This window comes from Protomyctophum parallelum (assembly GCF_964188405.1).
Source record: "Protomyctophum parallelum genome assembly, chromosome: 4".
NCBI classification, from domain to species: Eukaryota; Metazoa; Chordata; class Actinopteri; order Myctophiformes; family Myctophidae; genus Protomyctophum; species Protomyctophum parallelum.
Window position 1 is genome coordinate 18,161,851 of NC_139700.1, and position 15,043 is coordinate 18,176,893.

A 15,043-nucleotide genomic window follows, 5' to 3' on the forward strand; every position below is an offset into this window, starting at 1 on the left:
CCACACTGCCAGCAGGATAACCTTTCTACAGCTGCAAAGCACCATACACGGTGTGTGTGTGTGTGTGTGTGTGTGTGTGTGTGTGTGTGTGTGTGCGCACATACCACGTTGTGACAAGGTGCAAAGATGTCGCTGTAGAGGATAGCGCATTCTCTCTTGGCGTACGGCTGTCTGCCCAAGTCCCCTTCACACGGTCGCTTAACTACGTAATCACTCACACACTGACATGCACGCACACGCGCACACACACACACACACACACACACACACACACACACACACACACACACACACACCAAGAAGGTGATAAAGTGTCTGATTACTCTTAAATATCACCAACACTCAAGGGAGATGGACAGAAAATTGCGAGAACGAGCGCAGGAGGGTGAGTGAGAAAGACTTTGAAGGAGTGAGAAAAGAAAGGCAGAGATACCTGGGAGAGGTTTAGAAGTAAAAAAGAGCTTCACTTTGAGGGAAACTTTGAGCAAGAGCAAACAGGCTGGAAAGAGAATTGTGTATACATTTGAGTCGGGGGATACGTACTGACAAATTCTGCCGAATCAAATACACATTGAAACAACAATTGTTCATAAATATTCAACACAATCTTTGACACTCTCGTATGAGGGTCTGTGGCACAATTTCTTCTCAACGGATTTGTTTGAAAATCGACCAGTAGGTTACTTAAACGCAGAGACGTCCGACATCCGTCGGTTGCATTGTCCGACTATTACTAACCCTAACCCTAAATCTAACCGGTCACGTAAGTCCCCTAACCTCATATCAGTCTTCGATCATGTAAGTCAGTTTCACAATGTTGACGTTTCGGCGGCAGTAATTTCACTTCCGCAAAATCGCAGCCAGTATACATGCGGTAGTCTCCAGGCGAGCCTGCTGGCTTGATTACATTCCGAGTGATAAGTATCTGAAAAGTATCTGAAAAGTCCACCCACTTCGAATGTTATCAACCGAATGTTGACCGAATGTTGATAACATTCGAAGTGGGTGGACTTTTCAGATACTTTTCAGAGAATGTTATCAACCGATAATCACCAGTAGGTGATTATCGGTTGATAACATTCGAAGTGGGTGGACTTTTCAGATACTTTTACAGATTCATAAATACACATTAATCTGGGGGTCCTTGACATGAAAATGTTTGACAACCAATCAACATTGGTCTACAGCACCAATTGTGGTGGGTAGGACGGCAAGATTGAAGATTGATTTCCATGAACCATGGTTCATGTTTTGAGTTGTTATTAGAGAAAGTACAAGATGAGTGATATATATTTTTTTCATTTGCTGCTTTCTTTTGTTTTAGCGATTTTAGCTGCTTCTTTTTTCACCTGACAGTGAGGAGTTTGACACGTGTGGAGGAACATGCCATCAGAGCATCGGACCAGAGCACAACAGAGTAGGGGTGAACTTACCTCACCATTTGATACGTACGATCTCGATAACTAGGGTGCTGATTCGATTTACTGTATATTGCTATTCTGTGATTCAACGATTGTTGTGATTCAATATCAGTTACTTTGCTTTATACTAGAACATTTTAAATGAATGAATGAATGAATTAATTTATACATAAAAAAAAGATTCTGAACTTGAACTCTGAAAATCGTGGTATTAAAAATTGCGATATTTGATTTAATCGTTTTTTCCCCCCATGACCAGATTTTGAGAGTGAGGCGTCAATTTTCTATATTTTACACAATCCACTGTTATGGTGTTGTTACAAATGTGTTGTTTTTAAATGTGAAAGATATACATGCTGAATTGATTACGGGTGAGTTGTACGTACGTACCTGTCCCAGCGCCCAGCTGTCCCCAAAGCTTTGTGCGTTGTTGACCTCCATGTGACTGGAGGTGGTCATGTCGTTTACTGTCACAGTGTCAAAGTTCCCACACAGCCCTCTGAGCAGGCCCTGGATGCAACAAGCAACAAGTATGCTTTTCTAAACAAAAGCCTGTGACATAATCGTTTGCGATGGCTTATCTGAGTTCTCAATTTCAAATACATATACAAATACAAAAAAGGAAATCATTTTCATTTTCCATCACCACCAGGAAAACCTAGGCGTTATACCTTTTAAACCGGGAAAGCATCAGTGTTCAATTATTTTTATCCTGTTATATACATAGCGGAAAAAGGACTGCAAAAGCCGCAACACACCAAATTAGTATTCTTATAGGTTCAAGGCTCAAAAATGCAAAATGGAAAGAAGGAAGCGCCAGCATACAATAAATGTCCTTTTAATTTTAATACCTCTGACGAACGGACAGCGGACGTGTTTCGGCCAGATGGGCCTTTCTCAGCACTCACACTTTGTGATTGAAATAGACACTCATGCTTTCTAAGGTGTGATTTGGGGCCCGAAGGATGAATACAAAATGAATATCAACATCCTAATATTGTCCAATCTTTAGATAGGGAGGGGGGTGAAATTATGACAGGCAGTCTCTGCTGTCAACATGACTCCCCAGTCAAAAAACTCTTTGTGTTTGAAATAGACACTCATGCTTTCTACGGTGTGATTTGGGTCCCTACAGATGAATAAAAAATTAATATCAACATCCTAATACTGTCCAATAATTAGATAGGGAGGGGACGTGTGGACACGTCCGTTGTCTGTTCGAGGTAATAAACCATGTGAAATGGACCTTTATTGTGTGCTGGCGCTTCCTTCTTTCCATTTTGCATTTTCTATGCTATGTAATAACAATATGATTTGTTTGTTTTGTTTTTAATACAAAATAGAAGATTTTCTGAAATATTAGGTTAGGATTTAGAAGGCGTTTAAAAAATCGGCCTCAAGTCTAAATGGGTTATTAATATGCAAAATCTTCAAACACACACATATATAATTATTTTCGCTGTGGGTTGTCTAACTGTTTCCCAAAGGAATAAACACCTTCCACTGTGGTCCAGCTCTGATGTGCACGGTAGTCTTGCGGTCCCAGAGGATGGTGATGTCCTGGCTGGCGAAGTGGACCACAGTGTAGTAGCCTGCATTCCACAGCTCAAACTCTGACCCCCGGCCCAGAACGGTGGAGGGGCTCTGAGTACAGGACAAATACAGGACAACCATGGCTTACAAATTGGCAAATAAAATAGATCTAGAGAATGTACAGTACATTTATGTTTAGTACTGCTGTCTATTGTGTTTATACCTTATATGTGCATGTGTGTGTGTGTGTGTGTGTGTGTGTGTGTGTGTGTGTGTGTGTGTGTGTGAATGCATACGTACATGTGTATGTGTTGTTTGTGTATGCATGCTGTATGTGGTATTAATGTGTATTACTTTAAGAGTTTAGCTGACTTTGACGGTCACGGAGTATTCAGTCAATTAACAACATTTGTTAGACATGCATGTATACACGTCTTTTCTAATCACACCGCAGGAGGCCTTGGACGTCTTTAGGTCTTTTTTATTGATATAAAAAAATATATCGGGGGGGGGGGGTTAAAAGGGAGGGGGGGGGGGTGGCCTCTCCTTCTGCACCGTATTCCTTGCTGTTTCGTGCATGCGCGCTGCCGTTCACTTCCTTGTTTACGGCTCCAGAAGAATGGCTTGTAACTCCTAATCTAGGGAGCTCTCCATGGTTTGCACCAGGACAATGTTCTGTCTTCATTTCTGACTTCAGCATGCATCTCGTTTGGAATATAAACGCTTCTAGAGAGACTTTAGCGTGACCAGCGTGAGGTAAGAACTATAAGAATGGAAGATTATGCCTCCCGGTTTTTGGGGGGAACGAAAGGGGGGACCATTCAGAGTAAAATCTGCCATATCTGCTGGCACTCTAGCGCCTATATTTTGAAATATTCAATTTCAATTAATGTCAATTAATGTACTTTATCGATTTTTTTTTTTAAGATTTTTTTTTGCGGCTTACGCCTTTTTATTGATTTTTGAAGGGACAGACAGTAGGCTGACAGGAAACGGGAGAGAGATGGGGGGATGACATGCAGTAAAGGCCGTGTCGGGTCCGGGAGTCGAACCCGCGGCACACTGCGACTGGATTACCAGTCCGGTGCCCAGACCGTTACGCTACGGCCTGGGCCTGAAAATCAACTTTTAACACTGGCCCAGTTGCTAGGCAATGCCTTACCAGCACCAGGAAACGTGCGCGCGCATCCCATAAGGTCCCATTAAAAGTAGGATCTTCTTTGGCTCTTTTCTCTGAAACTAAGAGCACTGTCTGTGGTGATGATCATCCATCCGAGGTTCGGATCTGATTTGTGATTTTTCATCGCATCGTGATCGAAAAATATTAGCGTTTCTGGCGAAAGATAAACATTGTGAGCTAATGCTAACATAAGCCGTTTCTTACAATGGCGGTCTGCGAGCGGGGAAAACGGAAGTGAAAGTGACTGAAAATGACCAATTCTCCGGCTGGCGAAACTACCCTCTATGGCCACACGGTGGCAGTTAACTTGTGTATACATAGTACAATCCGGAGTGTTAACTGAACTGTATTTTTAATAGGCTCTATGCAAATACACCATTTTGAAAAGAACTTGGGCCCCTTCCCTACTTCTTTCACAGGTGTTAGCGCTGATACTAATGAAGGCTCTGTTCCATTCTGGTCAAACAGAACTACACCAAAGGGGGGGGAAAAAGGGTCTCAAAGTGTCCTTGAGTGGGTTCCAAATGGCCCCGTACGGGTATGAAACTCTGAGAGTGTACAAATGTAACATTGCATTGTCCCGGAAGTAGGAGGAGTTATTCTGTGTGCATAGAGGCGATTGAACTGTGTACTCATGTGTGCGTATGTGTACATACAGGGTTGCCAGAGTTGTCTGTGAAGTAGATCTTGGTCAGTCCCACGTGGATGACCAGTATTTTCATACAGACAATGCCACTCTCATAGCAGTCCTTGTTTTGGGCCACGACGGACACCTCAGCCTCTCCTATGCTCTGGAGACAGGACAAACAAAAGAGGAATGATCCAAATTCAGAATTAGAATCAGTTTTATTGTCACATCACAGGTTTACAGAAGTAAAGAAGTGGGCGAAATTTGTATTTTGTGCATCGCTCCCATCGTATCATTATTTCATAGATAGAAGTGAGAAAGGGAAGAAGAAGTGGGGGAGATCAAACAAAAGAGATCAAACAAGAAAAAACGAAATAAAAATACAAAATATATCTACATATTTACATGGTGCCTGAGATAAGGTGTAAAGGTAAATGACATGGTTATTGGATGCGTAATCATAGGATGTAAGTGTTCTCTTTCCCATTGTCTCTTCTTTCCACTGTACAGACCACTGGTTCTCAAAGTGGGGTCCATGGACTACTAGGATTCCTTCAAGGGTTTTCCGAATGTATTCATCCAATTCAAATACATTTTCATGAATATCTTGACAAATCTTCTCATATGGGGGTCCCTACCACAACATACTTTGAAATGAGTGTCCATGAGAAAATACATATCAAATGATCGATGTGTTTGAGAACCATTGCTAGTCTAGACCAGCGGTTCCCAACGTGGGGTCCGCGGACCCCTAGGGGTACGCGACGCATAGCCAGGGGGTACCCAAGCCCCCTCAAAAAAAAAAGAAAAAAAAAAGTTTTTTTTTTTTTTTTTTTTTTTGAGGGGGCTTGTGAATCATGGTGTGTGTGTGTGATATGAAATGTCCAGTACCTCCCCAGTGCCTCCCCAAGTGCCACCCCAGTGTCTTCCCTGCAGTGTCTGCCCAGTGCCTCCCCAGTGTCTGCCCAGTGGCTCCCCAATGTCTCCCCAGTGGCTGCAGTTTCTCCCCAGTGCCTCCCCAGTGCCTCCTGCAGTGTCCCCTCAGTGCTTCCCCAGTGCCTCCCCAGTGCCTCCCCAGTGTCCCCCTGAGTGCCTCCCCAGTGTCCCCCCAGTGCCTCCCCAGTGTCCCCCTGAGTGCCTCCCCAGTGTCTCCCCAGTGCCTCCCCAGTGTCTCCCCAGTGTCCCCTCAGTGCCTCACCAGTGTCCCCCTGAGTGCCTCCCCATGCTCCCCAGTGTCTCCCCAGTGTCCCCCTGAGTGCCTCCCCATGCTCCCCAGTGTCTCCCCAGTGTCTCCCCAGTGCCTCCCCAGTGTCTCCCCAGTGTCCCCCTGAGTGCCTCCCCATGCTCCCCAGTGTCTCCCCAGTGCCTCCCCAGTGTCTCCCCAGTGCCTTCCCAGTGCCTCCCCAGTGTCCCCCTGAGTGCCTCCCCAGTGACCAGCCGAGTGCCTCCCCAGTGCCTACCCAGTGTCCCCCTGAGTGCCTCCCCATGCTCCCCAGTGTCTCCCCAGTGTCTCCCCAGTGCCTCCCCAGTGTCTCCCCAGTGTCTCCCCAGTGTCCCCCTGAGTGCCTCCCCATGCTCCCCAGTGTCTCCCCAGTGTCTCCCCAGTGTCTCCCCAGTGCCTTCCCAGTGCCTCCCCATTGCTAGTCTAGACCAGCGGTTCCCAACGTGGGGTCCGCGGACCCCTAGGGGTACGCGACGCATAGCCAGGGGGTACCCAAGCCCCCTCAAAAAAAAAAGAAAAAAAAAAGTTTCTTTTTTTTTTTTTTTTTTTTTTGAGGGGGCTTGTGAATCATGGTGTGTGTGTGTGATATGAAATGTCCAGTACCTCCCCAGTGCCTCCCCAAGTGCCACCCCAGTGTCTTCCCTGCAGTGTCTGCCCAGTGCCTCCCCAGTGTCTGCCCAGTGGCTCCCCAATGTCTCCCCAGTGGCTGCAGTTTCTCCCCAGTGCCTCCCCAGTGCCTCCTGCAGTGTCCCCTCAGTGCTTCCCCAGTGCCTCCCCAGTGCCTCCCCAGTGTCCCCCTGAGTGCCTCCCCAGTGTCCCCCCAGTGCCTCCCCAGTGTCCCCCTGAGTGCCTCCCCAGTGTCTCCCCAGTGCCTCCCCAGTGTCTCCCCAGTGTCCCCTCAGTGCCTCACCAGTGTCCCCCTGAGTGCCTCCCCATGCTCCCCAGTGTCTCCCCAGTGTCCCCCTGAGTGCCTCCCCATGCTCCCCAGTGTCTCCCCAGTGTCTCCCCAGTGCCTCCCCAGTGTCTCCCCAGCAATAATACAAATCAATCTTAATTTATTAATCTTATTCATTAATTATTTAATCAAATTAATTAATTAATCAAAATGTTCGACGCAAGAAGGCCCCCCTGCGGCCTGCGCCCAGCACCATGCCAAAGCTTTTTCCTGCAGGAAACACTGCTTGTGGTTGTAAATATATTGTTATCTGTGTTGCGAGGATGAGGGGGTACCTGGAAAAATATCTACCGCAAAAGGGGTACCTGGTCCAAAAAAGGTTGGGAACCCCTGGTCTAGACTGCTCACAGCACTAGTTTTGTATTGCTAACATCATACAGTAGGATCCCTGTTAAGGGGTCGGCCCTGACTCAGCAGTGGTTCAGGAGGTGGAGCGGGTATTGCACGGTTCCCGTTTTGATCTACCCTGCAGGCAACATAACGAAGCGTCCTTGAGCAAGACACTGAACCCCTAACCGCTCCGTCCAGAGCTCAGACAGGCAGATTGGTGCCTTGCATGGCTGCCTCCGCCGTTGGTGTGTGTGACTTGCTGAAGCACTTTGGAAAAAGGCCATCTATACAAAAGCAGACCACTATGCTTATACCAAAGATGCAAACTTGGAAACCCGATTCGGGTTCAGTGTGGTAGAGGGAAAGGGTGACAAGAAGAGGAAGCAACTGTAGGGCTATTAAAGACGTGGCCCAGACCACCCGGCCTCTTCGTTCTCCCGGGGTCTGCCCGCGGTGTGGCCAGTCGGTCCGATTCCGTTTGAATCGGAATGCCTGTTCTGCTAATTCTAATTCTATATCCCTGGGAGCGCAGGAGCCCTGGGGTTTGTGACGAACAGTGCGGCCTTTGTGTCACCACGGCTTTGCACAACGTCCGCTTGCATTACGTTGGTGCGTGCACGTGGACACACACACACACACACACACACACACACACACACACACACACACACACCTCAATCTGCTCTAATTAAAAGCCACTTTCTCTTCCAAGATTAGAAAACGAGCTCCTTGGATCTGCTTTCCCAGATCCCAATCAGTCTTGGCCAGGAAATGTCCAGGATGCTCCTCCTTTGCCCTTAAACACATATACTCCCACTCACGTACAGTATACACTTCCCTGACACACTGACACACACACACACACACACACACACACACACACACACACACACACACACACACACACACACACACACACACACACACACACTGCCCTCTGTTGTGACTGCACTTCATTCCATTCCATTAGACAAGAATTGATTTTCCCTGTGTTTGGCGTGTTGGCCAAACATGCATGTCCATATCTACGCTCTAGAGCACAGGAACCCAGACACAGATAGAGATAGACACTTCCCAGACACACACACACACACACACACACACACACACACACACACACACAAGCACGCACGCACGCACGCACGCACGCATGCACGCACGCACGCACGCACGCACCACATTCCTCACTCACTTTGAGCAGGTACACCTGGCAGTCAGAGTAGTAGTCATATTCCAGGCCATCAAAGGTATGGTAGTGTCTGTCACTGTACACCGTGCACACCGCCGGACACGGTGAGTAGCTGCAGTTGAAGAAGCCATGGTGACACGCGCTGTGGACACGGAGAAAAGGTGGACAGACATAAGATAGACATGATAAGACATAAGAAGACAAAATAACAAGACATAAGATACAGTAGGCATGATAAGACATAAGATAGACATGATAAGACATAAGAAGACAAAATAACAAGACATAAGATACAGTAGGCATGATAAGACATAAGAAGACATAATAACAAGACATAAGATACAGTAGACATGATAAGCAGCATACACGTTGAGGTCTTGGCGGTGGTGGAAAGTAACTAAGTACATTTACTAAAGCACTGTACTTAAGCACAACTATTTGTTATTTTAGTTCTACTCCACTGCATCTCGGGGGGGGGGGGGACTAAATCTGTCATTTATTTGACAGATTTAGTCCGTAGTAAGTCAGTAACTAAATCTGTTACTTTGTAATCTAGTTACTTTGTAGATTTCGATTTTTATTACAAAACATACATTACTCACTTCAGCCCTATAATCCTATATACATTTTGGCCATTTGAAAATAGCCGATCCACTGTAGATCTACTGTAGATCGGCTATTTTCAAATGATTTGTATACATTTGAAACCATGAAATGAAAACGAGTACTTTTTACTTTTGGTACTTTAAGTACATTTTGATGGAAATACTTTTGTACTTTTACTCAAGTACATTTTGAATTCCTGACTTTTACTTGTAAAGTAGTTCTACATTGCAGTATTGATACTTTTACTTGAGTAAAGAATGTGAGTACTTTTTCCACCACTGGGTCTTGGGGATAGTTCAACTGACAATTACATAGAAATGCTAAGACGTTATATTATGAATGCAGAGTTTTTAAACTAGTTATATTATGAATGACCACATGCTAAGACGTTATGACCACATCAACAATATACTGTACTGGCAGTGCTGGAGTGAAATGGCTTGAAAGCCATAGCACAATATCTAAACTATACCAGCTATAGCTATACCATCTCCACAGTTTCTACAGTATGAGGACTATACCATCTGTAACATGGGGTCTCCAGTTTCTACAGTATGAGGACTATACCATCTATAACATGGGGTCTCCACAGTTTCTCCAGGGAGATACTCCAGTCCCATCCAGACACAGGGGCAGTTTTCTGGATAGTAGCATTCCCCGCGGTGCAGCACCAATCTATATGGACCAAACACAACATTTAAATGGGGTAGGCAAAATAAGCTTTAGCTTCAGCCAACACCTTTTTGGAAGTCTTTGAAAGTGTTATTGAAATGTACTGTACGACATTCTTTGTCAAAAAAGGGCCGACTAAACATAGACATGCAATTCTGACAAGCAGCTCTCTCTGAACAATGTCCAGAGTTATGAAGGCCACTAACAGAGTCAAATGCACAGTGAACGCATTCAAAGTCATAAAAGTAGTATGTGCACACAAGGTCATAAAGTTATGACGTGAAATGTAGTTAAGAGTTTCCAGTGAAAGGGTTTATTTTTAGAAGCGTTCCTACCCTGGAGGACAGACGCAGCCGGAGATGCAGGGCGTGTTGGGAGGACAGGTAAGGTTCAACATCAGGTTCCGACAGGTGGGCTCGCAGGCCACGCCCCCTGTGCGCTCCGTGCAACTGTGGTACACCTTTCCCTCGGGACACTCCCCCGTTTCCACCATCTCCGGCTCTGAAACACACAGGCGCACACACACGCACGGACACAAACACACACGCACGGACACAAACAAGCATGCACGCATACTAGGGATGGGTATTGAGTCGACATATATCACGATACAGAGGCCATGATACGATATGTATCACAATACACGTTGATGTGCAATAATGACCGGACACTGTGTGTCCTACACATTTTACCTAGACGACAGATTGCCGATGTTTTGACATAATTATTGTCAGTGTCAGAAATGTTAAAGTTTCCAAATCAATTAGAAAAAAGTAGTTGATAACATTTAAACAAAATGCAAGAAAATAAATAAAAATAAACGCAAAAGATTGAACCATATATCGTAACTGTCGGGCAGAAACAGATTCTGATTTGTCTGTTTGTTTTTTAAAGCCACGTCACACACAGCATTTCCTTCTGTATCGATATGGTAGCTGTATCGATACAATTATCTGACGAATCGATTAATCGATTAATACACACATGCATGCACACAAACTCAACGATGAACAGTGAGTATACATAACTACATCACATGCAATGTGATTAGACACACAGATACACAAACACTATACAGTACTTGCACACAAGCTATGAGCATTTCTGCATTTCTGTGTGTGTGTGTGTGTGTGTGTGTGTGTGTGTGTGTGTGTGTGTGTGTGTGTGTGTGTGTGTGTGTGTGTGTGTGTGTGTGTGTGTGTGTGTGTGTGTGTGTGTGCGTGCGTGTGTGTGTGTGTGTGTGGGTGTGTGTGAGACCAAAAATGTACGGGCACATGTACACACACACAAGCTGACTACACAAAGGTAAAAACACACACGCACGCACGCACGCACACAGACATGCACGCGCACACGCACGCGCAAACGCAGACACGTACACACACTCACACTCACACACGTACTGTACACACAAACTTAAGGAAACCAGCCCCCCCCCCTCCCTCTAGCTCCCATAAGCATCATGGGAAACAAGCTCCGACTTCAGACGTATTTAAAGCTCTTGGGGTCAGCAGACGGGAGCACACGGCCTCAAATAAAACAGCACTTTGTTGTTCGGCGTGATGGCGAGGGAGGAGAGGAGGGGAGGGGGGGGCTTTACCTCGGTCCTCTTGCACACACTCCAACTTCCCATTTCGGCACAGGCTGATGAAGGAGGAGAGAGAGAGAGAGAGAGAGAGAGAGAGAGAGAGAGAGAGAGAGAGAGAGAGAGAGAGAGAGAGAGTGGGGTTAGAGAAGGCAAAGTCATCAAGGACAAGCAGTAATGGAAAATGTACTCAAATGTTTTACTTAATACTGCAATGTCGAATTCTCCGTTACAAATACAAATCTGTACACACACAAATACACATACTTTAGACACAGATATTTACATTTCATAGCACAATTCTGCAGATACAGTATAATAAGGCAGCTGGTAATTAATTGATGTTCATCAATTCTTGTTTCCAGTTTTTCATGGGATTATGAGGTGACAGTACTTATTAGACCCCTTGGTGTGGTTGTTATGTGCAATGATGTCTCCCCTTTGTATTTATGGTTTCTACCTGGAGGCTGAAACCTTGACAGTCAAACGTGCCAATGAAAAAGAAAACAGTGATATAGTGACATCATAATATAATTTCCTCCCCTAACCCCTCCCCCTTTATCATATACAACAACAGCTGTGGGTGTGGCTTCAGTTCAGGTGGATCACCATCCATCTCCACCCAATAGGCAAACCAGGCATACTTAATGAACTGGTAGGTGTGTCAACATAAAAAATGTAATTTTAACAAATAGCCTACTGTACACTTTTTTGAAAACATTCTTCCTCCTTATATAATAAATAATAATACCTGATGATCATGCTTTAGGGTATTCAAGTAAAATACATTTTACTTAAGTGCAGTACTTAAGTAAACGTACTTTGTTACTTTAGTTTCCACAACTGGAGGTGGGGAGGTTTAGTGAGTGAGTGGGATGGGATTAGAGAGGGCAAAGTCATCAAGGACAAGGCTACTGTAGGTTTAAGTGCTACAGTACTCATTTGTCATCTCATCCGAGTGAGAATCGTCATTCAAGCCGCTTTATCGTGTCCTCAGGGAGTGACAGTGCTGTAGTGGTGCGTCGTAAACTGTGTAGGTAACAGTGAGAGGCAGCAGAATTTTAGTACTGTCTCTCCCCCTGCAAAGGTTTTGACATTATAACCAAAATGTTCCAAAATGGGTGAAAATATTTTGACATATATCTAAAAAATATATATATATCGAAAAGATAGATCTATATCCAACTGTAAATGTCTTTCCAGGGTCTTACTTACTTGTGATATTTTTAAATGGTAGATAGATAGATAGATAGATAGATAGATAGATAGATAGATAGATAGATAGATAGATAGATAGATAGATAGATAGATAGATAGATAGATAGATAGATAGATAGATAGATAGATAGATAGATAGATAGATAGATAGATAGATAGATAGATAGATCTTTATTTGTCATTGCAACGTGTAGAGTTAGTATTTTGTAAATGGTGCATTTATATAGCGTGCATTACATTCGACCATTCACACACAAACTCGTACACTGATGGCGGAGGAAAACATGCCTGCACATCAGGAGCAATTCGGGGTTCAGAGTCTTGCTCAAGGACACTTTGACACTATGCCATCCGGCCACTGTACCGGCCACTTTATCCCTCAGCCACTGCCGCCCCTTTTCAACCATACTTATTTAATGTCACAGTATATAGAACACGGTACTAACAGTACTGACACTGTGAGTAACAGGTGTAGCAGAGTTACAATAAATGTGGTAGTCAGATAGATTTATGACGATGACTCACCAGGGTCCAGCAGCACTGAAGGTGACCTCTTCTGGCTGGAAGACACCGCCCATGGAGTAGCAGTGACACTGAGACCTGAACACCACACACAAGGCATACGTTTATTAATAATAATGCCTGATGGTCGTTGAGTCGAATTGAAAGAATTGAACTTTGGAATGTTTGCATACGTTTTTCTCCCACAATCTAAAATTGTACATGGGCATTGAGTATTGAGTATTGGGAGTAGGCGATTTTTACATTTTCCCAAATATAAGCTGTTTATTATAAGCTGCATTCTTGGTTAAGTCTGAGGGGATCTGAACTTGGTCTATCCCAACGAGCAGACTACAGGAAGCGGGAACTAAAAAGCGTCTAGTCAGCAGCAGAAATGTCCATGGGAAACGTTGTGAATCTCGTGATATCAACAAATTGATAAACTGTACAAGCTGTGGCAAGATGGAGAAACTTAAACCTCTATAAGCGATGATGGTCAACGTTACTTAACTGAAAATAAATATTGATGCCTCAGAGTCTTCATGCACTCACGAATTCCAGCTAGTTCCAATAAAATCGTGTCTAAGTTGAAAATATAGGAGATTTTACAATAGTCCCGCTAGCGGTAGCAGTAGTAAGATAGATTGGCAGTCAAAAAAAAACATTATTTACCTTCCCAAAAAAGCCTTGGTTAAAGTCCAGGAGACTGGAATTTATACCACAACTCTCATACAAAAAAGTATTTCTCGGTCGAATGCTTTTCTAACTGGACAGTAATATTATGAATGTTTCCTTTCCATGATGGAAATCAATGGTGTTGGTCCTTGCAACCATGCCCTGAGGGTAAGAAACTAATTTAATTCGTTAATCATAATTGATCTGTCTGCCCTGTCAATGAAATCAAGTTTCTCAATATTAAGTCCTGCCTTGGCTTCAATGAAGGAAGCCGCTCAGTTTAACAACATTAACCTTTATGTTATACTAACACAAAGTTTCTGTTATGGCGTTCCCTGGCACTAAACATTTTCTAATGTCCTTGACATGAAATGTTCAAGAAACAATGCTGTACAGCAGTGCTTCTCAACCAGTGGTCCAGGGACCACAAGTGGTCCTTGAGGAGGTTCCAGGTGGTCCCCAGCTAAATGATGGAGAGTTGGTAACCAAATGGAACCTTATACATCTTTAACTTTTGAGAGTGTAAAATCAAACCAAATGGACCCTTATGGGGTCCATGTTGTTCCATTTAAAGGACCACTTCACCACTTTTCAACCTATCTTCATATAATAGGTCCTCACTAATAATCTACTCTGTCTGTGTCTCATAGGAGGGCTGTGGGCAGTTCAGAAACCGTCTTCCAGTGACATCATCGATGGGGAATACAAGCTAATAAAAACTGCAGGCTTTCTAGTCCTGAAAAGTTGCAATGCGAAAATGGAAGCCATCCTTCTCACGATAATGAAAATGTTAACATTTTTGCAAAAAAATCTTGTTTAAAAAATAATCTGCCTAATGATGATGTCACTGGAAGACGGTTTCTAAACTGCCCACAGCCCTCCTATGAGACACAGACTGAGTAGAAAAAAATCGTGCCATTTTATCATGATTATTAGTGAGGACCTATTATATGAAGATAGGTTGAAAAGTGGTGAAGTGGTCCTTTAACACTAATAAAATGTAAATGCATTACTTATTTACAAGAAGATTACACAATTAGAGAATGTAGAAGAATTGTTATGCTGATCAACGTTTGCCTGTTAAAGACGGGGTGAAATGGTTCATTTGGGCATTTTATTTTGAAGTTTCAGCCTCAAACGCTAGGATCTGAGTTTTTGAACCAATCAGTGTCCCTCCAGGCTATCGGACGTCTCTCCGTCTCATGCACGCACACATGCAGAGTGGTTTGTTTACAAATTGACAGAGAGACGGCAGAAAATCCAAGGGCTTATCTCTAACCTATACACAACCTATATGTGTATAGGTTGTGTAATATATATATATTATA

The 15,043-nt window shown here is 44.1% G+C and overlaps 1 protein-coding gene across 1 annotated transcript in view; it reads right to left on the reverse strand.

The window, feature by feature from the left end:
* Positions 1–15,043, reverse strand: part of otogl (otogelin-like) — an 87,361-nt gene that overhangs the window by 49,189 nt on the left and 23,129 nt on the right. Inside the window, exons 21-29 of the mRNA XM_083762706.1 lie at positions 13,065–13,139; positions 11,337–11,380; positions 10,072–10,237; positions 9,632–9,739; positions 8,462–8,600; positions 4,791–4,925; positions 2,919–3,065; positions 1,812–1,931; positions 105–221 (exon numbers count right to left, since the gene is read on the reverse strand). Coding sequence (XP_083618832.1) covers positions 105–221; positions 1,812–1,931; positions 2,919–3,065; positions 4,791–4,925; positions 8,462–8,600; positions 9,632–9,739; positions 10,072–10,237; positions 11,337–11,380; positions 13,065–13,139 — 1,051 coding nt within the window. The remainder of the gene's footprint in view (positions 1–104; positions 222–1,811; positions 1,932–2,918; positions 3,066–4,790; positions 4,926–8,461; positions 8,601–9,631; positions 9,740–10,071; positions 10,238–11,336; positions 11,381–13,064; positions 13,140–15,043) is intronic.